Source organism: Podarcis cretensis (assembly GCF_951804945.1).
Source record: "Podarcis cretensis genome assembly, chromosome: 9".
NCBI lineage: Eukaryota > Metazoa > Chordata > Lepidosauria > Squamata > Lacertidae > Podarcis > Podarcis cretensis.
Window position 1 is genome coordinate 71,406,494 of NC_137178.1, and position 25,671 is coordinate 71,432,164.

The following is a 25,671-nucleotide window of genomic DNA, read 5'->3' on the forward strand; positions in this document are numbered from 1 at the left end:
AGCACAGCACGCTATATGTAAGAGGATGTTGCAACCTAATGAAGATTTTCTCTTCTCTCCCTTTCAAAACAAAAAAAGCTGGCTCACTTTTGTTGTTGTTGTTCTGTTTTTAATGGTATGGTGAAAGATTTTCATCTTGTCAGGTTTTATTTTCTTCCCATTGACATTATCTCTTAATTAAAAGAAAAGATAAATAGATTCGAGCAGGTGCTGTAGCTGATATGAAACATAGCTGTTGTTTTTTTAAAGTCCAGTCAGACAGACAACAGCTGAGTTTTCCAGTCAGCCAATTTTTGTAGCAAAATATACTCAGCAGTAAGAGAGGGTATATATGTATGTCTGGGCGGCATCGGCAGGAGAGTGGGGGTGTACTCTTCAATTCTGGAGTATTTTTTCCCTTTAACCTAAAATCCCAGCTAATAGCAGTTCACAGAAAGGACCAGAAGGCAAATTTTCTCTCCATCTCTGCTATCTGTGCCCCGGGTAAGAAGGGATTTTGCATTTCATACATCATTTACTACATGCAACCATAGCTTTTCCATTGGGCCCTCCTGTCCCACTCTTCAGCAGTACCACCTCTAGAGCACAGACTGCAGGGCTGTGAATTTTGCTCATAAGGGGGAGGTTTTTGCATGTGTGTTTTTTCACAGAAAAACTCCTCAGAGAAAGTCTTCTTCAAATGCATTAAAAAGTAAGCAACTTAGTGCTATAAGGAACAGAGGCTGAGGCATGCACTAAATATTGCAATACTTCTGATAGAACCTGTAAAGCACCTTCGGAAACTGAAGTCAGTGCATTCAAACAAATAAACACAGACACAGCACAAATGCTTCCCATCAGCTGTTCATTGCTGTGCTCAAAGATCAATGACCTACTGAGCGTCTGAGTGTACACTCAGTTGGAAACCTGGGCCGGCACCCAAGATTATATGCAATAAACACAACACACAAGAAGGATCAACAATACCATGGGCATTTTACGTTCTGCTCTACACAAATTCATCCAGTTGGCGAAGTATTTTGATTTCAGTGCCTTTGATCAAACATAGTGAGGGCCAATTCACACATTATACAGACACAAATCTGGATTTGTCACTGAAAAATATACTCAATAGGCACTGTAGTTAATCAGAACTCTGTAATGAGCATACCACCTATACACATCTTTGTCAACATTTACACATTCCATTCTTTATGTACATTTAATGCATCTTAAATGTCCACTCCAAATATATTAAGTGTGGTGGCCCTTGGAATAACCCTAAAAGTCTGACATTTTGTTTTAAATTTTATTATTATTTTATAATTTTATTATTTTATTATTATTTCGGTCACAGACCAGTTCCAGCTCACATACAATATCAGGGAACTCGCAAAATATGATAGGGATACATTTGAATTTGCAATTAGGTATAACCGTAACAATACAGATATAGCAACAGTTAAAAAATATATAAATTAAAACTTAGTCACTAACTTATAACCTAAAATTATCATTTAAGGCCTTAATCATTATGATAGCACAGCTTGTTCCCTAAGTTTTATGGCAATCTCACAGAATTTGGCTACCCTTAACGTGATCTCAGGATCCTTGTCCTCTACCAGGGATTTTAGACATTGAAGTTCGGATTCATTTGGAGATTTTTGCATAGCAGAGGTAATAAATACCGAGTGTATATCCCTGTAGAAACGGCAGTGTAACAAGGCATGAGAGACAGTTTCTACCTCCATCAAGTTGCAGACTCGTTCCATGTATGGTTTACCCTCGACTCTGCCCTGCAATAAGGCAGATGGCAGCACACTGGAAGTCTGACATCTCTACTTAAAACTGCCCTGGAGTTATTTACAAAGGACAGTATAGAAATTTATTGGATACATGAGTAATTAAAACAACAACAACCAACCTGTTTGGGGAGTCCCAATGAGGGGGGAAAAACATTTTATGTATTTTAAGGATTTTGCAAATGTTTCCTTTTAGAAGTGGTCACACTGGAAAAGTGACCAACAGATTGAATATCTACATGAGGTTCCACACACCCTTACAAGAGAAGCAAAAGTGGAGGATGCAGAGAAGGAGGGACAGAGCTGCAGGTGGAACAAACAGAGAAGCAGAAGTTCAACTCATAAAAAACTCAAAGTCTGTCATACGATTTCTCCTACAATCTGACCCACTACTCTGAAGGATCTCCGATAGAGAAGACCCTTGCCTTCCTTACTGAGACATTATTCAGCTTCACTCCAAGTCAGTACTACCAAACTAGACCTCGGAACAAACAGGCATAGTTATAGCCACACCGGTGGTGAGCAGAACACTTGCTTCCATAGCAAACATCTCTGGGTCCCTAGAGGCTCCTTGGCCAGACCAGTGCTGTAGTCTCTGAAGTGTGCTTAGGGGCAAAGTCTGTGGGGGTGCTTCCTACAATCTGCCAACAGAAGTCTGCTTATGCATCTTATTACCAAACACACACAAACACAACAGGTGCAGCTCAAATTCATTAACCAAGTTTTTCCACATACCGGTACCTAGTGTTCTAGCTGTATTGTGTCCACAAATTATTCAAGAATTTAAAGGTGTTGTTTTTTTACCTGTGCACTGTTGAAAAGAATGTTGCATTCCTTCATCGGGAGATCAGCACTGGAAAGAGGCTGCAAAAAAAACAAAAGCAAAAATTAGGACAAAGGTATATCAACTGAACGACAGATAGCAGATTTGAACTTGAGTCTGAAATGTTGGAACCTGGAATACTCCACCAACAGAGATTTAGCAGGTGCCTTCTGCTTCAACTTTTAAATACCTGCTGAAAACTTCTCTATTCTGCCAGGCTTATGGCAGGCAATTAAGAATATACCTTTCCACAATGCTGAGCCAATTGCTGATCTTAACTTTTAAATATGGTTTTATTGTATTGCATTGTACAACTGTCATAAACTGCCCCTCTGATTTTTTTTATGAATAATAATATACAAATGTTTTTTTATGAATCAATGAGGCAGAGATACCTGTTGTTTACAGTCACTGAAGGTTGTTCACTGAGGTACCTATGTATCTTTGTCCTAAGACCAAACTAGACATGACACACGAGGTGCAATGATTAGGACTTTCTTCTTACTACTTAGCAGTCCTATGGGCTTTGAAGATCAGGGGAAATGTACTCTTAGCAAAGTTTTCAACCCTTACCCCCTATCCATTTTGTGATCTAAATTTACACCTACCCTAGGTCTACTTTCTCATGAAGATCTGACTCGTTTGCTATCTTGAAAAATGAGAGCCAGTGTGGTGTAGTGGTTAAGAGCGGTAGTCTCGTAATCTGGGGAACCGGGTTCGCGTCTCCGCTCCTCCACATTCAGCTGCTGGGTAACCTTGGGCCAGTCACACTTCTCTGAAGTCTCTCAGCCCCACTCACCTCACAGAGTGTTTGTTGTGGGGTAGTGATAAAGTGGGATATCAAATCCAAACTCTTCTTCTACTTGAAAAATGTCTTAAATGAGATAACCAGCGTGTGCACAATTTTCTTGAATTCTGTTATATATTTATGCTGGTTCAAATGTTTCAGTCCAAGACAACAGCTCTCCTGGTGCCCACCACACAAAGATAGCTGGGGGATCCTCACGAAGATCAAGCAAAGGTGAAGCAGCTTGAATGTTTCTCTTCTAGAGTTAAAGATTTTGTTCACATGTAATGCTAAACCATGGTTTACTGCTACTTCCACGATCTCAGATAAGCCTGAGTTAGAACAGCCCTTCCTGTCTCTATAATGGGAGCACTGTGGTTCAACTCACAATCCAGTTTAACATTCACCCAGAAATTCAGTGGGACTTACTTTCTAAAAAGCTTGTTTAAGATTGCAGTTCTAGACTGAAGTCTTATACTGTACAGTCCTACCTTGGAAGTCAAACGGAATCTATTCCGGAAGTCCGTTCGACTTCCAAAACGTTCGGAAACCAAAGCACAACTTCTGATTGGCTGCAGGAAGCTCCTGCAGCCAATTGGAAGCCACGGAAGCTCCGTCGGACGTTCGGGTTCCAAAGAACATTCGCAAATGGGAACACTCAGTTCCGGATTTGCAGCGTTCAGGAACCAAAACGTCCAAATACTAAGGTGTTCGGGATCCAAGGTACGACTGTACACACTTACCTATCTCACTCAACACAATGGGGTTTACTTCTGAGTAGACACCAAAAGGATTGTGGTGTTAGCTATGTTTGAGCTAGAAATGTATACTATTCTTAACTTTTTGTAATAATGTAACTCTGCATCAAAAAGGCATAGCAGGTTATTTTAAAAGGGGGGGGAAATTAACACATATAAAGTATGTAGAAGACCGCTCCTCACAAGAAGCAATATATGCTGGTAACAAAGAACAAAAGGATACATGGAAATGTGTCAGTTTAATAAGAAACAGCTCCACTTCTGCAAAGATCTAGGACGTGAGCAAGACTCAGCATAGCAGAGCTACAGAGAGTGTGCAATATGAACCATTAGCCATGTATCTTCAAAAATAAGCAAGCCCGTGAAATTCCAGCATCCTCAATCCATCACCCTCAATCTGAAAGTGCTTTACGTGGCCATGAGACCCACTGAAATCGATGAGACTTACTTTCACTTGGAATAAAATGCAGAGGTATTCGTTCACACAGCTGTTACTGTGCACAGAAATAGTTGCCTGTGGCTGAGGTGGGGATGTTGGAAGTTGCCTCCCTTCTCCCTGATTGCACTTAATCTGATCTGCCCCTTTAGCGTTATACCTCCAAGCGGTACACTATAAATATTATTCCCCTTAGTATGCAGGCAAACAGGCTGGCAAAACAGTAAATTGACTCAGTTGATTAGTTTTTGTCAGTTACAATGCACATTTATCTATAAATGCAATCCTCTGTAAGATCGATATGTTTATTGAGTTCATTTTTCAATAAAGTTTGAGATGTCCTCAATTAATAAGTTGAAACATAACCTATAAAAGCTACTCATCCAGCACGATCTCCAGCCTGCCCCACAATACAAGAGAGAAGCACAAAGTGGACAATTTTACTTTGAGATCGCCCCCGCTCTTGGCAACACTCAGCAAGATACAAAATATGCTCAGAGAAGAAGAGGAGGAGGAGGAATTTGGATTTGATATCCCACTTTATCACTACCCTAAGCAGTCTCAAAGTGGCTAACAATCTCCTTTCCCTTCCTTTTTTTTTAAATAATATTTATTAAGTTTTCAACAAGAAAAAGGTTACAAAACAATAAACGGAAAACACAAAAAGTACATAAACCAAAAATAGACATAAAAAGAAAAAAAGGGGGGGAAGAAAAATCCCTCTTTCTGATATCTTACCACTCATTTACTTATTTTCATGACTTCCTCACACCTCCCTTTTTTGTATTCCATTTAAAAAAATTGTTCAGCAAATCCGTACCCTCTTAGTTTACCCTTAATTGTTTATCCTCACATAATATAACTTCAAATTTTCATCTAATCAATCGATTCTTACATATTCTTATTTTGCCTTATTGCTAGAACCACTTCGTTTCATTCCAACGTCATTAACATTCATTAATTTTACAATATTTCTGTAGTTAGATTTTAAATTTCTTCCAATCTTCTTCCACCGACTCTTCTCCCTGGTCTCGGATTCTGCCAGTCATTTCACAATCTCCTTTCCCTTCCTCCCCCACAACAAACACTCTGTGAGGTGAGTGGGGCTGAGAGACTTCAGAGAAGTGTGACTAGGAGCCCATTTTGACCGCTGAGGGTTAGGTCACAATTGTTTTTTTGTATGTGTTTAATAAGGCTCTGGAATGTAACAGGCAACAAAAAAGACTAATGTGCATACCATACTTTGCCAGCTCACTATTCTGTGACTGTCTGCTGATTCTAACAAGTTGCTACGCTCTTGAAGAGGTCCATGTGTATAGATAGATATAAATAATGGGCCAACATAACTGCCTGCATGTTTAGGCTATCTTTAGGTGGTCATGATGAGCTCCTCCACCACTTACACTATTGCCTTTCACAAAATTGTTAGTTTTTGAGGTGCAACTAGACTGTTGCCTCTCTTTCCTCCAATAGGTAATGTGTTTATGCCTCTGGAACAGGCAAATGAAAAGACCCAGGCGAAGGTTATGCAGCACATGTGATTACATACTTTCCAACATTTCTCTGATGAAAATAGGGATATCCTAAGGAAAAGTAGGGCATTCCAGAATCAAATCAGAAACCGAGATGGCTTCTGTATATTCGGAACTATACCTGGAAAATAGGGGCACTTCGAGAGTCTGTACACATTCTTTGAGTTCTTTGATAACCTGATGACTATTTTGGCACATATTTCATGGATATGCAAGAAACATGTTTGTCCAGGAAGCCATTGTGGTTGTGCACATATTTGTAGATGAACAGGAATGTAGATTTAGCTGTAATCCGGAATTCAGAATCTTAGCAGATTGTATAAAGCTTTGTGTGTTTGAAGATAAAAATGCATCTTCTTCAGCTCTACTTGGAGTGACTAAACTCAGAGTCTTGCCAGCAGGAGTTTTGCTTAGTTAAGGATTTGGGGATCTCAGTATTTGTTTGAAGGAGATAGGAAATGAAAGCTTTCGCCACTCATGTTCTTCAAACCTTGCAGAAGTTTAATTTTTTAACCCTCAGAGTCACAAATTCCTACTGGTTCAAGAGAAATGACGCTTGGACGTTGCAAGCAGGCCTTTGCAACCCCTGATGATGTCAGATAAAAACTTCCGAGGACTACAAATCTAACGATTTTGTCTAATCCTTTTCAATATCCAGTTTTATAGTTCACTATATATTTTAATGATTACTGAATGGCCCATCTCAAAGCAAATTGCAAAACTAATGACTATTAGATACCAATGAAATGTAGTGTTAGTGGTTGGTATTTAAAAAAAGATTGGGAGAAATACATTTCAAGACTCTGATCTACATATTACAGTTAAAACAAAATCATTTTCTTGTTTTCGTGGCTATTCTTCTCCCCGCAATAAACATTTCCTTCACATCAAGTCAGTAAGAACTGATTAGGAAAAAGTATCTTAGTTCTCTACATATGATCAAGCTTCAAATTACAGTATTGTGATTACACTACTTTACACCAAGATATTCCAAATCCTTCAATATCAGGATTTCAAGTTAACCCCTAACAGACGACTATTCTCTTGAGATGGCTGCTGGCACAGCTGCAGGGTGTGAGATAATTGGTATAGTCTTTTGCTCCTTTGCTGAAACACACATATATGCACACACACACACACATATAGATACACACACACACACACACACACACACACACGTACGTCTCTGTAAGGGAGACTGGGGAAATTCCCAGGCTAAGAAAGCCAGGTGGACTTCCTAACCTGTATGCTGGAACGTAAACCTGTAAAAAACAGATGTCTGATAACAGGAACAAATCTGAAAGCTGAAGTGTTGGTGCAATGATAAAAAATAGGTATATAAAAGAAGAATTCTGGGGTGCCAAGATCCATGCTTGGGGCAAGTACAATTTGGTGAGAGAATCCCAGTGGAGATTTAAAATCACAAAGTAGCAAAGTAAAGTGTGGACATATAGGCTGTTAGATCTTTAAAATGTCATTGTGAGTTCCAAAGTTTCCCCCTTCCCCTAGCATAGTAAAAGACCAAAAGTTTGGTAGGTTTAAAATAGTTTACTTACTAACTCTCCAAAGGTCAGATTCATGTGCTTTTCCATACAGCAGTCAGAAAAAGCTGCACAGGCAGTAAAACTTGGCTTAGTTACAGAGGTGAAAGTTGCAAAATTATTGATACAAGAACTTGTTAGAGAGGCTTGTTAGAGTCATGTGGTCAGAACTGAAGCAACCAGCTCAGAACCTCTTCACACGCTTTGAGGTTCTTAGGTAGACTGAGGTACAACAAGAGGCTTGATTACTTTCCTCCCAAGGTGAAGGGAAGGGACATCACTGAGACAGCTTACCCTTCATGCATTAATTAGACTTAAGCATGTTGGTTAGATGAAGCTGGTTATCTCACATGAAGTAAGATGGGTCATTCTAAAAGCTCATGCAATATAGGACTCATCTTACAATTGACTCACTTGGCATTTATAATTCTTTTGTTTTATTTTTAAAAGGCAATCAGGTAACCTAATATCTACATTTACAACTTATAATTGACTGCTCCCCCTTTCATCATAAGAGGCAGAAGCTTCAAAAATGAACGGAAGAGTAACTTTGTCAAAAAAACACTTCCGAACACCGGCTGAAAATAAGGCTTTCTTCACTGAGATGTGGGTACAAGATAACCCACCTGAACATCATTCAGTTCCAAAGGTTCTCCAAAGAGAAATTATTCATGTTCAGTATTTATAAATGATCTTGAACAACATGCAACATTGTTTACCTTGGACAATGTGCAACAAGAGCATGAAGGAAGGAGCAGCTCCAACATTTAAAATGTCATTTTGTTTGTTTGTTTGTTTGTTTGTTTGTTGTGTTTATATACTGCTCAGTCGTTAGTATTTCTAAATGATGTACATAAAAACAGTCCACCCAAAATTAAACAATAAAGCTGCATCATTAGAATGCCTGCAGGAACAATAACATTTTAGTCAAGAGTTGGAAGTTCAGAAAGGAGGCTGCCTTCCTAATCTCAGTTGGGAGGGAGTTACACAAGCTTGGGCCCACTAGACAGAATGCAGGGCTTCTGAGCCAGTGTGGTGTAGTGGTTAAGAGCAGTGGACTCGTAATCTGGTGAACCAGGTTTGCTTCCCCACTCCTCCACATGCAGCTGCTGGGTGACCTTGGGCTAGTCACACTTCTCTGAAGTCTCTCAGTCTCACTCACCTCACAGAGTGTTTGTTGTGGGGGAGGAAGGGAAAGGAGATTGTTAGCTGCTTTGAGACTCCTTAGGGTAGTGATAAAGCAGGATATCAAATCCAAACTCCTCCTCCTCCTCTTCTTCTTCTTCTTCTTCTTCTTCTAGCATTTAATAAAAACACCTTGAGGGTCCCAGGCCTCAGAGAGGTTAGGCTGGCCTCAACTAGAGCCAGGGCTTTTTCGGCTGCGGCTCCAACCTGGTGGAACGCTCTGTCACAAGAGACAAGGGCCCTGCAGGACTTGACATCTTTCCGCAGGGCCTGCAAGACAGAGCTGTTCCACCTGGCATTTGGTCAGGGCGCAGCCTGACCCCCTCCTCTGGCAATCTTTACAAAGCTTTAGTTTATGGTTGCCATCAATTTTGATTTTAATTCATTTTTATAATGTTTTATAATGTCATACTGTTTTAATGTTGTTAGCCGCCCTGAGCCCGGCTTCGGCTGGGGAGGGCGGGATATAAATAAAAATTATTATTATTATTATTATTATTATTATTATTATTATTATTATTATTTATGAGTTGTGCGTCTGAGCCATGTGGAACTACTAACAAAGACTCCCCCAAAGATATCAGTGATCAGACCAATATATAAGGAATCAGCAGGTATGAGTATTGTTAGCCCAGAAATGGAAGCAACAAGAAATTCCGACGAAAGAAAAATGTCAGACGAAATTAATGGACTATGCAGAATTGGACAAAATGACAGGAAGGATTCAAAACCTGCAGGACCAGAGATTTACAGAAGACTGGAAGAAACATATGAACTATCTGAAGAGCAATTGTAACCAACAAAATACGCTAGTAGGACTACAAGAAGTTTTGTTTGGAGAAATATACGAAGTGTTACAAAGTGGGAAAAGATAGAGATATTGGTTATTAGTTTTAAATGTAATAGGGAAAGTAAGAAATGCATACTAAGAGATTAGATTGAAGAATTTTCAGACAGGACTGATGGAAGTCAAAAAAATGAATAAGATGTAAAAGTATGTTTAATTACTGTTGAAAATGGTATGTTAAAAAACTAATAAAAATGTATATAAAAAATTATATATATTTATATATGGGATGCGGGTGGCGCTGTGGGTTAAACCACAGAGCCTAGGACTTGTCAATCAGAAGGTCGGTGGTTCGAATCCCCGTGACAGGATGAGCTCCCGTTGCTCGGTCCCAGCTCCTGCCAACCTAGCAGTTCGAAAGCACGTCAAAGTGCAATTCGATAAATAGGTACCGCTCCGGCGGGAAGGTAAATGGCGTTTCCGTGCGCTGCTCTGGTTCGCCAGAAGCCGCTTAGTCATGCTGGCCACAGGAAGCTGTACGCCAGCTCCCTCGGCCAATAAAGCGAGATGACCCCAGAGTCGGTCACGACTGGACCTAATGGTCAGGGGTCCCTTTACCATATATATATATATATATGGAATCAGCCAGTCCTTAAGATATCCTAGACCCACGGTATCCTGTACCCAAGTTGTTTAGTGGCTTGTGAATTAATACAAGAAGTCTGAACCATATGGTAACATATGGGCAGGCAGTGTAAACTTCAAGCATCAGTGTTATGTGCTGGCAGTAGTATGTCCCCAGTGCCCTCAGCCGTTTGGAAAACCACTTTCCAGGACCGACTCAGCCAGATCAGTAATGAATTCTTTTCTTCAGCAACACACCAGTGACATAGGCAAGATCTTCACTGTATCCAACACCCGAAATACCAGGATGCTACACACCATGCTAGGCGAGCTTGCCCCTGGAAATATGTCAGAGCATCTTTGGAGCGTGCTACACCAGCCTTCCAATCCTAGGCTTTTTCTATACTGAGTCACCCCCTCTGACTCAGTATAGAAAGAAAACGAAAGCTCAGAGTCTGCGGCAGCAGTAAAAGCCTTCACGGGCACCATGGCATCTACAAGTGCCAAGTTGTTGTTGTTGTTGTTGTTTAGTTGTTTAGTCGTGTCCGACTCTTTGTGACCCCATGGACCAAAGCACACCAGGCATTCCTGTCTTCCACTGCCTCCCGCAGTTTGGTCAAACTCATGCTGGTACCTTCGAGAACACAATCCAACCATCTCGTCCTCTGTCGTCCCCTTCTCCTCGTGCCCTCCATCTTTCCCAACATCAGGGTCTTTTCCAGGGAGTCTTCTCTTCTCATCAGGTGGCCCAAGTATTGGAGCCTCAGCTTCACGATCTGTCCTTCCAGTGAGCACTCAGGGCTGATTTCCTTCAGAATGGAGAGGTTTGATCTTCTTGCAGTCTATGGGACTCTCAAGAGTCTCCTCCAGCACCATAATTCCAAAGCATCAATTCTTCGGCAATCAGCCTTCTTTATGGTCCAGCTCTCACTTCCATACATCACTACTGGGAAAACCATAGCTTTTACTATACGGACCTTTGTTGGTAGGTGATGTCTCTGCTTTTTAAGATGCTGTCTAGGTTTGTCATTGCTTTTCTCCCAAGAAGCAGGCGTCTATTAATTTCGTAGCTGCTGTCACCAAGTGCCAAGTTGGCAGCCCTTAATTAGGCAGAATGCAGTGGGCACATTGGGCAGAAGATGCTGGGGGTGGAATTGCAAGGCGTTGGGAGAGAGACCCGCTTGTGCCACGTGTTTGCCATGTGCCTTCCATGCTAGCCTGCTGCCCTCGGGTGTGAAATACTCTGTCCTGTCGCCAGGGCTGAAGAAAAATTCAATCGGTCAGCTTCACCTCAAACGGCTCAATGTCTTCAGCCAGTCCTGCCCTGGAGAATCGGTTCAGCATTCTCATGCATCGTTATTCTCCCAGCTTTTCTGTCATTTATTCAAACAATGCATCTAAACTTTCAGTCAGAATGCTCCGAATCAAAATGTATGTGCAGTCATTTTAGCTGTCATGGAGCGAGGCATACCTTATACTGCAATGGCTGAAGCCGCCTGGAAAGCTGGCTGGAGCCATATCTCCCTGTTTTATTTGCTTCTAAAAGCAAATACATCACAGTGCTTTACACTAGAGCCAGATGAATGATGCTAAATAATCTCTATGGCAAGTCTTAGCTGCCACCCATTGACAGATCCAATACCAGAGCTAAGGGATTAAGTGAATCCTTGTGTTGCGTCTGTGAACCTGATACTGGACCCAGTACAGTGGTACCTCGGGTTAAGAACTTAATTCATTCTGGAGGTCCGTTCTTAACCTGAAACTGTTCTTAACCTGAAGCACCATTTTAGCTAATGGGGCCTGCTGCTGCTGCCGCACCGCCAAAGCACAATTTCTGTTCTCATCCTGAAGCAAACTTCAGGAGGTAGTATTTCTGGGTTAGCAGAGTCTGTAACCTGAAGCGTCTGTAACCTGAAGTGTATGTAACCCCTAGTACCACTGTACTCTACCACTAGGTTAGCATTACTGTATAGGCAGGGGAGAACTTTGGTAATAATATGGCACCCAGAAAGAGGACAACATTTGGCACCCCCTCTCAATATTTTTTATGTTCTTGCCCTCCTCCCTCTCGCTTTCTGTTCTGCACGCTCTTGACTTGGCCAGGGGACCACCCACACCACCCTAAATCTGGCTTAGGAGCTTCTCAGGGTTTTCAAGTGGCACATTTTATTTTTGTTGTTGATGTTGTTGTTGTTGTTGTTGTTGTTGTTGTTGTTATTTGTACCCCACCCATCAGAAAGGGTCGCCCCAGCCACTCTGGGCGGCTTCCAGCATATACTTACAGTGGTACCTCATGTTAAGTACTTAATTCGTTCCGGAGGTCCGTACTTAACCTGAAACTGTTCTTAACCTGAAGCACCACTTTAGCCAATGGGGCCTCCTGCTGCTGCTGCGCCGCCAGAGCACAATTTCTGTTCTCATCCTGAAGCAAAGTTCTTAACCTGAAGCACTATTTCTGGGTTAGCTGAGTCTGTAACCTGAAGCGTATGTAACCTGAAGCGTATGTAACCCGAGGCACCACTGTACTAAATTGGATGATGATTCTTCAACTTTAGAGACTCAAAATAGGGCCTCACTCAAGTTTCCATTATTTCACCTAGGTTATCTTTCTTCCAGCTACCTATGTAAGTACACCTTTATTGGTCCTTACATTTATTTATCCAGGTTGATCTCGCCAGAGTGACCCACACCAGCCATTTTTACAAGCCTTCAGGCAGTGCTTAACCACCAGTTCATAGAATCATAGACTCTTACAAGCTAGAAAGGACCCAAGCGCCATCTTGTCCAACTCCCTGCGATGCAGGAATCTCAGCTAAAGCATCCATGACATTGATAACTGCTTGCTGCTCTGTGTGATTGTGATTCTATGAAATACATCCTGCATTCTTTATACTGAGTGCTCTAAAATGGCAGGAGATTTTGAAAGACTGTTGTTGGGTTTTTAAGATCAGTGGCTTGGCAACAAGGAATTGTATGCAGGTAAGGAAAAAATGACAAACATAGACAGCATCTTAAAAAGTAGAGACATCACCTTGCCAACAAAGGTCCGTATAGTAAAAGCTATGGTTTTCCCAGTAGTGATGTATGGAAGTGAAAGCTGGACTGTAAAGAAGGCTGATCGCCAAAGAATTGATGTTTTTGAATTATGGTGCTGGAGGAGACTCTTGAGAGTCCCATGGACTGCAAGAAGATCAAACCTCTCCATTCTGAAGGAAATCAGCCCTGAGTGCTCACTGGAAGGACAGATCCTGAAGCTGAGGCTCTAATACTCTGGGCACCTCATGAGAAGAGAAGACTCCCTGGAAAAGACCCTGATGTTGGGAAAGATGGAGGGCACAAGGAGAAGGGGACGACAGAGGACAAGATGGTTGGATAGTGTTTGCGAAGCTACCAGCATGAGTTTGCCCAAACTGCGGGAGGCAGTGGAAGACAGGAGTGCCTGACGTGCTCTGTTCCATGGGGTCACGAAGAGTCAGACACGACTAAACGACTAAACAACAACAACAACAACAACAACAACAAGGAAAGAAAATTTAGTTGGTCAATAGGCTGATTAATAATAATAATAATAATAATAATAATAATATTTATTTATACCCCACCCTCCCCGGCCAGAGCCTGGCTCAGGGCGGCTAACACCAATAAAATCACAGTAAAAACATAACGGGGGGGGGGGCAATTTAAAATTTAAAAGTAGCCAATAAATCAAGACCATAAGGGGAGGGAAACATAAGGGTCAGACTGAGTCCAAACCAAAGGCCAGGCAGAACAGCTCTGTCTTGCAGGCCCTGAGAAAAGATGTCAAGTCCCGCAGAGCCCTAGTCTCTTGTGACAGAGCGTTCCACCAGGTCGGGGCCAGTACTGAAAAGGCCCTGGTCCTCTCCTGTTCTGCAATCCTTCCTTCAAATGCCTGGCTATAGTGGTGATGTGTCTAGATGAGTGGACTGGTAGTGCTCTCTTCTCAATGATGCTGACATTGCATAACTGGGAGTGCACTGCCATCTAATCAGACGCAGGAAGGGAACAAGCAAGGCAGACAAAAGTGTGCTGCACACACACATACACACACAAAATACAGTGGTACTTTGGGTTACATATGTTTCAGGTTACATACGCTTCAGGTTACAGACTCCGCTAACCCAGAAATAGTACCTCAGGTTAAGAACTTTGCTTCAGGATGAGAACAGAAATCGTGCTCCGGCGGTGCAGTGGCAGCAGGAGGCCATATTAGCTAAAGTGGTGCTTCAAGTTAAGAACAGTTGATAATCGTCAACATGTTGGCCACAACCTATCAATATGCCCACAGCATATCAGTGCTTTGTGGCATTCTGTGGGGAGTTCTGCTGCCTCCCTATATTCTTCTGCCAGACTATTATCCAAGGAAAGGAGATGGCTAGGACAAGCTAGGAAGGTGTATATATACTTGAAGAACTGACATACACACTGATGGGGGTATCAGCATGGTAAAGGGTATGTCTGCAACAGAAAAAGAGCTGGAATTTAGTGCAGGAATAGTGCGAGACACCCTGATCGCTAGAACAGCCTGACCACCTCTGCATAATTGAGGACTGCCGCCAGCACAGAATAATAATAATAATAATAATTTATTATTTGTACCCCGCCCATCTGGCTGGGTCTCCCCAGCCACTCTGGGCGGCTTCCATAAAAACCAAAAATACACTAAAATATCACAGATTTAAAACTTCCCTGAACAGAACAGAACAAGTCAAGGTACCGATAGGATTAAATTTTTGTGCTGTACCGATTGCTTCCTCATCGCATTTTTACTTCATTCTAAGAGGACAGGACAAACGGGGGGGGGGGGGGGGAAGAGAAATCACGAATTTGTAAATTTAAGATTATTTGCAAAATGTGATAGCCTTATAGAAGTCATCTCCCCTACTGAAAATGCATAAAATATATTAAGTACTGTATAAGTATGATATATCAATTAACTGTTTCACAAGGTCTAAAAATATGCAAATTGCTGCACTTCAATTAGAAAAACCTGCATCCTTGGAGAATACTGTAAATCAGGAAATTTGGGAGACATTAAGAGTAATCAGTGAAGGAAAGCATGCACTCTTCCCCGCATCCTATTTTTATACATACATAATGAAATAATTATAGCTACTCTTTTTTATGCCTCTGCAAAAATATTAGAATCTTAAGATCCTTACAATGATAAATTTAATCCACAGTACATTTGCAGACTACATTAATTATATGAAAAAAGAAATCTATTTTCCTTCAATATAAGTAAGTTGAAACTAATTTGGACATGTAAATTAGAAATATGACTTTCAATAGTACCAATGTGTAGGAGCGATTGTTTAGATTAATTGCAGTGATTGTTAATTTGAAAATGCAATAGGTGTTTCCTGCAGAGATAGAAATTCAAGCACATTTGGCTAGTTTCTATCATGCAAATGTGCTCCCACATATTAAGAAAAGCGTGTTTATAACAGAAATCACTAAAGGCTATTGCTTTTTTTTAATCTTAGGAACATCATACCCCAAAAGCATAACAGAAGAGCAAATCCAGATTTCAGCTTGGCAAAGGGTACCATCTGTGCCACCACAGATCTGCAATGGGAGATAAATTGTATGACAGCAACTCCACCCTAAAGGTAAAGGTAAAGGTACCCCTGCCCGTACGGGCCAGTCTTGACAGACTCTGGGGTTGTGCGCCCATCTCACTTAAGAGGCCAGGGGCCAGCGCTGTCCGGAGACACTTCCGGGTCACGTGGCCAGTGTGACATCGCTGCTCTGGCCAGAGCCAGAGCCGCACACGGAAACGCCGTTTACCTTCCCGCTGGTAAGCGGTCCCTATTTATCTACTTGCACCCGGAGGTGCTTTCGAACTGCTAGGTTGTCAGGCGCTGGGACCGAGCAGCGGGAGCGCACCCCGCCGCAGGGATTCGAACCGCCGACCTTTCGATCGGCAAGCCCTAGGCGCTGAGGCTTTAACCCACAGCGCCACCTGCGTCCCACTCCACCCTACTCCCCTATTAAATTTCCCTGTACATATAAAGCAAACTCATCAAGGAGAGGTTGAGCAAAACTTAGACTGAGTCACATTCAAACCTTTTATGTCTGACTGCGCCACATGACCTAACGTTTAAGGCAGCTATCAATATGCGTATGTGCTAATTTGCTTACTGATGTTCACCTTTCGTTATGGCTAATCACCACTAAAGCAAAGCCACTAATCTATTTCACTTAAAATCCAACATGCTTCTGTTCTGGTTAATGCTATGTACTAGGCTAGGAAGCTCACTACTGCCAACATTGCTTAGAAGTGGCTACCCAGGGTTTCAGACAGGAAGACATTCTTAGCCCTACCTAGATTGAAGTTAGGACCTTCTACATGGAAGGCATATTCTCTGCCACTGAGCTAGGGCCCTTCCCCCCCACACACCAATAAAATGTTCTTCCTGATCTTTTGTCGAAATCCCTCTTCTTGCAATTTGAAGCGGTTGGTTCAGGTCCCACCCTCAAGAGCAAGGGCAGTTAACATGACACCCTCTTTGTCCAACAACATCTGAAATGCACCACACTGAAAATGATGTACCGCTGGTATATTAAACCTGTCAAACTAGCAAAAATGTACAGAGTGAAAAGTAAAGTATGTTGGAAATGCAAAACTAAAGACAGAGAGTTTTTTCACATGTGGTGGACATATGAAAAAAAAAGGGGGGGATGTGATTTATAACGAATTGAAAAAATTGTTTAAATATACCTTCCCCAAAAAACCAGAAGCCTTTTTGCTGGGATTGATAGGAGACGAAATAAGAAAAACAGACGAGAGGTTATGTACGCTACGACTTCCGCCAGAATCTTAGTAGCTCAAAAATGGAAAATTCAGGAAATACCAACATTAGTGGAGTGGCAGACAAAAATGGTTGAATATGTAGAATTAGCAAATCTAACACATAGGATCCGGAACCCAGAGGAAACCAAGTTCAAAAAGGAGTGGCGTAAATTTGTTGAATATATAAGTAGCAACTGTAGAAGTTTAAAGACTGTAGTAGGATTAAAATAAATTTTGTGATGTGGATAAAATGTAATTAAGAATCTGCAGGAAAAAAGAATAACATGAAAACCTGTTGAAGGGAGGGAGGAAAGTCCGCACGCGATAGAGTGTTTAGAAAATAAGCAGACATATGATTGTGGAATATTTGAGTATTTATTTTGTTTGTTTGTGTTTTTTGAAAACTCAATAAAAAGCATTTATTAAAAAAAATGAAATGCACCACACTGCTCCATCATCTATGTAACAGCCTTTAAAAAATTTGAAGATTGCTACTGTATTGCCTTTTTAAACTATAGAAAGGCGTCATTGCTTCTTGTGATCTAGACACTAGGTGGTCAATGCAACCTAGAATCGAAACAGTCTTTTTAGCCATTGCATCACAGTGCTGACTTCTGTTTAGCTTGTTGTCTGCTGAAGCCCCTAGACTCTTTTGACATGTAGTACTGTCAAGCTAGGTGCCAGCCATCCTGTATCTGTGCATCTTATTATTCTTATCTCAACGCACCCTTTTGCATTTATCTCTGCTGAAATTTGTTTTGCTAGTTTTGGCCCAGTCCTCCGTACAGTGGTACCTTGGGTTACATACGCTTCAGGTTACAGACTCCGCTAACCCAGAAATAGTATCTCGGGCTAAGAACTTTGCTTCAGGATGAGAACAGAAATTGTGCTCCGGTGGCGCGGCGGCAGCGGGAGGCCCCATTAGCTAAAGTGGTGCTTCAGGTTAAGAACAGTTTCAGGTTAAGAACGGACCTCTGGAACGCATTAAGTGCTTAACCCGAGGTACCACTGTACTAGATAAGTCTTCTAAAAGAAGTGTAATGAATGGCCTAACCTGTTTTGTTGCCTGGAACAAAACAGGAAATCACACACGCCAAGTCAACTTGCATAGGCCAGTAAAAAGTTCCACAGGAGCTCCACCCCTCCCAGATAGTAAAAATACAATTATAAATGAATAAATATTTACTGCCCTTTCGTGACATTCAAAACCAGCTGCTTGAAGCTGCTATCTCATTCTGCCTACTCGTAGCACTGGCCCTGTGAAATGCACAGCATCCTCTAACTGGCTTTACGGTGCAGTAGTATCTTGAATCAGTACAACTATGATCATACATCTATGCTAAATAAGTGATGTACATAGATTAAAATGCATGCTTATATAAGCTAGCTTTATTTAAGCAAATGAGATTTCTGATAAACATGCAAATGGGAATTTTAACAGCAATTTATAAACCACAAATCCTATTCTCATTACTTATGCAAACCATCATAGTTTTGTCATGCTTTACTACATTGCCTTATCATTTTATCCATGGTACTTCCCCTCTGTTGCTTTCCATTTTCCCTCCCTGTCATCTGCATTTTCTGGGTGCCTTTTTAACATCCTTCTCTCTGTTATTTTACTCTTTAAGGTAATACAGGATTTGACAAGAACATCTTGATCCCTCTGCCCCTCAAAATCATACATATGTAACTAGAGAATAACTAGAACAGCTCTAATTTGTGATACATAATTACTGGAAAGCTTAAAGATATTATCGCACTTGAGCATGACCCTAAGGGCATTCTGTGTCTTCAAAACAGAACATTAGATACCTAGATATTCTAAAATATTTTTTTCAAAGTCTTCTAAGCTTAGTTAACTGATTATGTTCACAAGGTTGCGTCAATATTTATCTTTTTCTTTTCTTTTTTACTTATTCTTCATGCCAGCTTGTCATTGAGTTGAATATTGTTTCTTCACACCTCTCTTTAACATAACATAGCTTCAAAGAAACCTGGTGTGTCTATTTAGCCATTTGATCAGAATACGTTAACAGAAGAGAATCAAGAACAAATCAGAAAGTTGTTAAGTAAAAGGCAAAAGATTTATACGATCTGTTTTCTATACCACCTGCATTATAAATTCCCAAGGTCCTAGGCCCAGTTCAAAATGCTTGATTTTACTTTCAAATTCCCTTGGTGAGTAGCAGAAGTACTGCTTTCTCTATCTGTGCTTATGTGTTATAGAATGCTCGCCCCAGAGAAACTGCTTGCCACCTACATCCTTGTCTGATCAGCACCAGTCAAATACCTTTTTGTTCCTATCTTATCCAGGATTGAAGTTGGTTTGCAACTGATGCTAAAGATGGGAGTTCTGATATTGGTATATCTGCAAGCCAAGTGTTAAATGAAGTTGTTGCAGCTGGCAACAGAAGTGAGAGGGAATTTGCTATGGAGAGCATTCATGGGGCCTATATACCAGACTGGTCCACTGACGGGAGAGAGGGAAAGACTGAAATATGAATCTTCCTTTAATATATTTTTTGGGGGGTTAAATATAAGAAATATAGGCTACAATATTAGCTCATATTTTTAAGCTTATGCTTTGACTTGTGCTGTAAGTTTGCAATTTAGTGGCTTAGGAAGTGTCTTTAAATGTTAGCTGGAGAGAGATGCTCTTTTTGAAAAGTAATTATACTGTAATGCAGATGGCAGTAATAACAATTAGACAAGATAAGGTCTCACAGCAATCTTCACGAACCAAACCAAAAGTAGCACTGAATCGTAAAAGACCAAACGTGAAGAAGGCTGCAATGCAGCAGTTATCAATGTGCTAGCAGAAGTGATGGGACTAAAATTACAAACAGTGAAAGGAGCGGACATGCTGAAGGTTATGCACTTCATATGTTTAAAGGATTCTTAATCCTAGACTAATCCTTCTCTGTTTCTATTTGATCTTGCATTTCATAATACACTGAGTGTTAGAAGAACATTTGTTTGGATATTTGAATTCTATATCCTGCATGTTTCGGGATTTACACAATCACACAGGGGTATGCTCTCGTTTAGTGATAGGAGTTCTTCCTATCTCCTCAAAGTTGTTGAACTATCAAAATTCCTGAAGAATCATTAATCCCCATTAACAGATGACTTTCAAGATGAGTTGAACTGAAATCAAAAGAAAGAGCATGTCAAAAATGTCATGTTTGCAGGTGGGCCTTTTTTTTCCCTTTCCAAAAGAAATGAATAGTTACTGATAAATTGGGAACTTCAGATGCTGAAAGAAGATTCTCAGCAGACTGTGCTGAACTGAAGCTGCCCATCTGAAGGAAATCTATCTTGTTTTTAGCTTTAATGAGCCTTCTAAAAACCTAAATACAACCAAAGCAGAGTACTCATGTCAGACCCACAGCAACAGGTGGGGGCAGAGAACATATTGAGGATAGCACCTTATCTTTTCTGTTTTCCAATGCATAAAAATAACAACCTGTCAGCTACCTTTTGCAGGTTGCTTTTAACAAGTTGCAGACCAAAATGAAGTTTGACCTCCATTCCCAGCTGCTCTGCTGGTGATAAATTCAATGCAGATGGATTGGATAAATGGGATATACCTTGTAGAATACCAAACCCATGGAGAGTTATTGCAGGTATAGATCTCTTCACATTTTTCATTGCATCCAGTGTATCATTCTTCCCCTGTCTTCTGAAAGGCTAATTTTTAATTTAGCAATTAAGATCGATAGAGGCGAAAACTTCAGCAAATTTTCTCATATGATTAAATTAGCGGATAAATTAGCAAATTGTCGCCTACCTTTTGTGGGTCATTTTATTTTTATCATAAACTCTTTGATACTTCTCCAGGTCAAGAATGAACATATAAACATGTACCGTATTTGTTGCTCTATAAAACTCGCTTTTTCCCTCCTAAATAGTAAGGGGAAATGTGTGTGCGTCTTATGGAGCGAATGCAGGCTGCACAGCTATCACAGAAGCCAGAACAGCAAGAGGGATTGCTGTTTTCACTGCGCAGCGATCCCTCTTGCTGCTCTGGCTTCTGAGATTCAGAATATTATTTTTTTTCTTGTTTTCCTCATCCAAAAATTAGGTGCATCTTGTGGTCTGGTGCATCTTATAGAGTGAAAAATACGGTACATAATCATGTAACAAGAGCTGTGCTTTCATCTTTGGAGTTTACAACTTGCATAACGGAACACGGTAGATTCGATTTTATCAGGATCGAGTCCTGAGGTTGGCCTTTTTTTGGCACCACATTGCTAATGAGATTTCTTACCACCACAAGTTGCAGTGTGATTGGTCAATCTGGCTTTTTAACAAGCCTCTTGGCAAATACAGTCAGGCTTTGTGTAGGACTTGTGTTTCTCAAATGCTGGGGCTGCTATTTAGCCCTCCTGGCTGCTTTTGTTTGTCTGGCTCTTTAATCCTCCTTCCTTCTTCAAACTCCATCCATCCACCTGCCTCCCTGCCCTGCTATTCTATTTGTCTTGTGCTCGAGTGCCAGTCCAGAGTCAGCATTTATAGAAGGCCAAATGGAACCTTATTGGCGTCTTAGGTCTCCTGACTCTTTGAGGCTACAGTATTCAGTCTGACAATCTGCAAGATGGACATTGCAGCAGAGATTAGTTCAATTATCCTACAAATTGTCTCAGTGACACACAGAGTAAGGTGCCAGAGCTTGTGGCTTGTACTGCTCACCTGTAATACACCTGGACTTCCTGGAATTTAACTGGAGTTGTCTTGCGTTTGATTCCTGAGACTAGCACATGGCAATGGAGCCAAGTCCATCAGCATGCTCTTGAGTGACCCAAGGTACCGTATTTTTCGCTCAATAAGACACACTTTTTTCTTCCTAAAAAGTAAGGGGAGATGTCCGTGCGTCTTATGGAGCGAATGCATGGTCCCTGGAGCTGAATTGCCCAGGGGCAAAAAGCAGATCATGCTCTCTTTTTTTGAAAGAGGGAAGGGGGTGTTGAAACAAAGCCGCTGATCGCTTGCCGATCAGGGAGAGATAAAGGCCGCTAGAGATAAAGGAGGCTACCTAGGGAGGGGGGGAGATAAAGACAGCAAACTTGCAAGGGGGGAAACAGGAAGACTAAAGCAATAAGGAGGGAAATTAGAAGAAAAGGAGGAGCAAAAAACTGCTCCAGCTAAGACAATAAGGCAAACAAGAGGGAAGGGAGTGTTGAAAGGAAACAGCTGATTGGTGGGATCGGAAGAGAGATAAGAAGAAGAAGAAGAAGAAGAAGAAGAAGAAGAAGAAGAAGAAGAAGAAGAAGAATAGTAGTAGTAGTAGTAGTAGTTTGGATTTGATATCCCGCCTTTCACTCCCCTTCAGGAGTCTCAAAGCGGCTAACATTCTCCTTTCCCTTCCTCCCCCACAACAAACACTCTGTGAGGTGAGTGGGGCTGAGAGACTTCAGAGAAGTGTGACTGGCCCAAGGTCGCCCAGCAGCTGCATGTGGAGGAGCGGAGACGCGAACCCGGTTCCCCAGATTACAAGACTACCGCTCTTAACCACTACACCACACTGGCTAGGGATGCAAGCGGAGGCTGCCTGGGAGGGGGGAGGTAAAAGCCCATGGATCCTCAGGATTTTTACATTGGGTCACCCCAAATTCACCATCAGTTCACATAGCCTGTCCATGGCTACAGCCTGCACCAAAAAAATCACACATCCACTGTTTCCTGGGGCTGCAATGGTGCAAAAATGTGATTACAAAGCACGGATCCACATGGATCCTCAGGATTTTTGCATTGGGTCACCCCAAATTCACCATCAGATTACATGTCTGTGGCCACAGCATGCACCACAAAAATCATACATCCACTGTTTCGTTCAGAATATATATATTTTCTTGTTTTCCTCCTCTAAAAACTAGGTGCGTCTTATGGAGCGAAAAATACGGTAGTTAATAAAGGAAGAAGACTTTATATGCTACTTCATATGGTATGTTGGCACGCTGTTTCATAAAGGCAAATATAGAGTGAAATAGAAGGAAGTAAAGTTCCATATTCCCCTTTTTTACCTTGCCATTTCCAGTTCAGAGATAACAGCATTCCCCAGCCTATCACAATGGGACCATGCAGGGCAGCCATAAGGTTTGCAGCCCAACAGCCTTCTCTCATTTGTGAGAACTGGGAGTTCTACGTGGGAGCTCTCCCCAGGACTTCTGAAATTGCAAAATAGTCACCACTAAATTCCATTAAAAAGCACTGTCATTCGATGAACCGATTTGGAATTCCCATCTGTGGCAAGGAGCAAGTCCCGTATCAGGAAAGCTTGTGGCATCTGGGATTTCTTGGTTTAGAGAAAAGGCAAGTAAGTGGCAATATGATAGAAGTTTGTAAAATTATGCACTGCATGGAGAAATCAGATAATAAAAATATTTTTTTTATTTATACCCCGCCCTTCCCGGTTCAGAAAACCGGGCTCAGGGTGGCTAACAACAAATTTAAAACACTTAATTGATGCAACAAAAAATAGCATAAAATACAGTATAAAACGGGAATAACAATAAATTCAGAATTCAAAAATCAATTTAGGGGGAAATCCATCCAATAAACATTAGATGATCACCTGGGATAGCTGGCTAAATTAGTCCTATTTGGGCCAGCGGGGAGACCAGGGGAGAATTAGCTGTGGGATCCAGAGCAGGTAATCTTCATAAAAAGGGGAGGGGGAGGAAAAGAAGGGGAATAAAAGATTAGGCTAAATTCAGATTGAAAGCCAGGCAGAATAGCTCTGTCTTACAGGCCCTGCAAAAGGAAGTTAAATCCTGAAGGGCCCTGGTCTCATGGGACAGAGCATTCCACCAGGTTGGAGCCATCACTGAGAAGGCCCTGGCCCTGGTGGAGGATAATCTGACTTCCTTAGGGCCCAGGACCTCTAAACTATGATTATTCATGGACTTTAAGGTCCTCTGTGGGGCATACGAGGAGAGGCGGTCCCGTAAATACGAGAGCCTAAGCCACAAAGGGCTTTAAAGGTCAAAAGCAGCACCTTAAATCTGACCCTGTACTCCACTGGGAGCCAGTGCAACTGGTAAAGCACTGGGTGAATATGCTCCCATGGCAGAGACCCCGTGAGGAGCCTTGCTGCAGCATTCTGCACCCGTTGGAGTTTCTGGGACAGCTTCAAGGGCAGCCCCGCGTAGAGTGAGTTACAGTAGTCAAGCCTGGAGGTGACCGTCGCATGGATCATTGTAGCCAGGGCGGGGCAGGAAAGGTAAGGGACCAACTGCTTAATACAACGAAGATGGAAAAGTTTTTTCTCCTGCTCTCTTAACACTGAAACTCATGGGCACTCAATGAAACTTGAATGTTGGGAGATTCAGGGCAAATAAAAGAAACTGATTCTTCCTTCAGCACATAGTTATACCATATCCTACAAGAGGGAGTAATGGCCATCAACTTGGATGAGGGTAAAGGAGGATTAGACAAATTCACAGAGGATCAGGCTATCAATGACTACCAGCTACAATGGCTATGTTCAGCCTCCACAGCTGTAGGTGGCGATGCTTCCAAGTACCATTTGGTATGTTACGGAAATTACGGGGGGGGGCACATCTTTAAAGTTAAATATTACAAATATTATGCCTGAATGTATCCTTTCAACTTGACAGCTCAGGGAAGTCACCTAGCTTTAAAAATAATATAAAATCATCTCCTTTCCCAGCTTCCTCCATTCCAAAGCTATTTCCCCCTTGAATAGGGACTCCAGGAAGTTCCCAGAGGTGACAATTGCTGGGCTCATTGTTAGCTAAGGGAAGCCAAATCTCATCACCTGACTCGCCTCAGGCTCCAGACATGCAAAGGAACTTCTATTGTACTTTTGGGTGGTGGGTACTTAAGACATATTTGTCTATGCTAATCTTATACCTGAATCTTGCCCTGCCATGTCTACTTATGCTAATCTTGTACCAAGGACTTGTCTGGACATGTTTGCCAAGGTTAACCCCTCCCCTTTCGTGACATGCCAGTGACGTAGCAATGATGTATCAATGATGCTGTACGAACTGCATTCTGGGATATGGTGGGAAAGTTTTAAAAGTCTTGGTCACACCAACCTCGGGGTTCAAATTTGCTCTTCGAACCTATTGCGCAATAAACTTTGGTCTACAGCTACAGTGGTGCCCCGCAAGACGAATGCCTCGCATGACGGAAAACCCGCTAGACGAAAGGGTTTTCCGTTTTGGAGGTGCTTCGCAAAACGAATTTCCTATGGGCTTGCTTCGCAAGATGAAAATGTCTTGCGAGTTCCTGCGGGGGTTTTTTCCTCCCCCCCCCTTTTCTAAACCGCTAAGCCGCTTATCAGCTGATCCGCTAAGCCGCTAAGCCGCTTATCAGCTGATCCGCCAAGCCGCTTATCAGCTGATCCGCTAAGCCGCTAATAGCGCTAATCCACTAAGCAGCTAAGCCGCTAATAGCGCTAATCCGCTAAGCCACTAGTGGGCTTGCTTCGCAAGACGAAAAAACCGCAAGACGAAGAGACTCGCGGAACGGATTCTTTTCGTCTTGCGAGGCACCACTGTATTTGCTCCGCTTGGCTGGAATCCTTCCTTTATTCCGCAGGGACCCGTGGGCTCTGCCCGGCGAGCTGGGTG

The 25,671-nt window shown here is 41.9% G+C and overlaps 1 protein-coding gene across 2 annotated transcripts in view; it reads right to left on the bottom strand.

Annotated features, from left to right (window-relative positions):
- PPARGC1A (PPARG coactivator 1 alpha) overlaps positions 1 to 25,671 on the bottom strand; it is a 669,056-nt gene that overhangs the window by 436,105 nt on the left and 207,280 nt on the right. For both annotated transcript variants that reach the window (XM_079989670.1, XM_079989672.1), the window contains exon 2: positions 2,586 to 2,645. In XM_079989670.1, the coding sequence (XP_079845796.1) occupies positions 2,586 to 2,645 (60 nt within the window). The remainder of the gene's footprint in view (positions 1 to 2,585; positions 2,646 to 25,671) is intronic.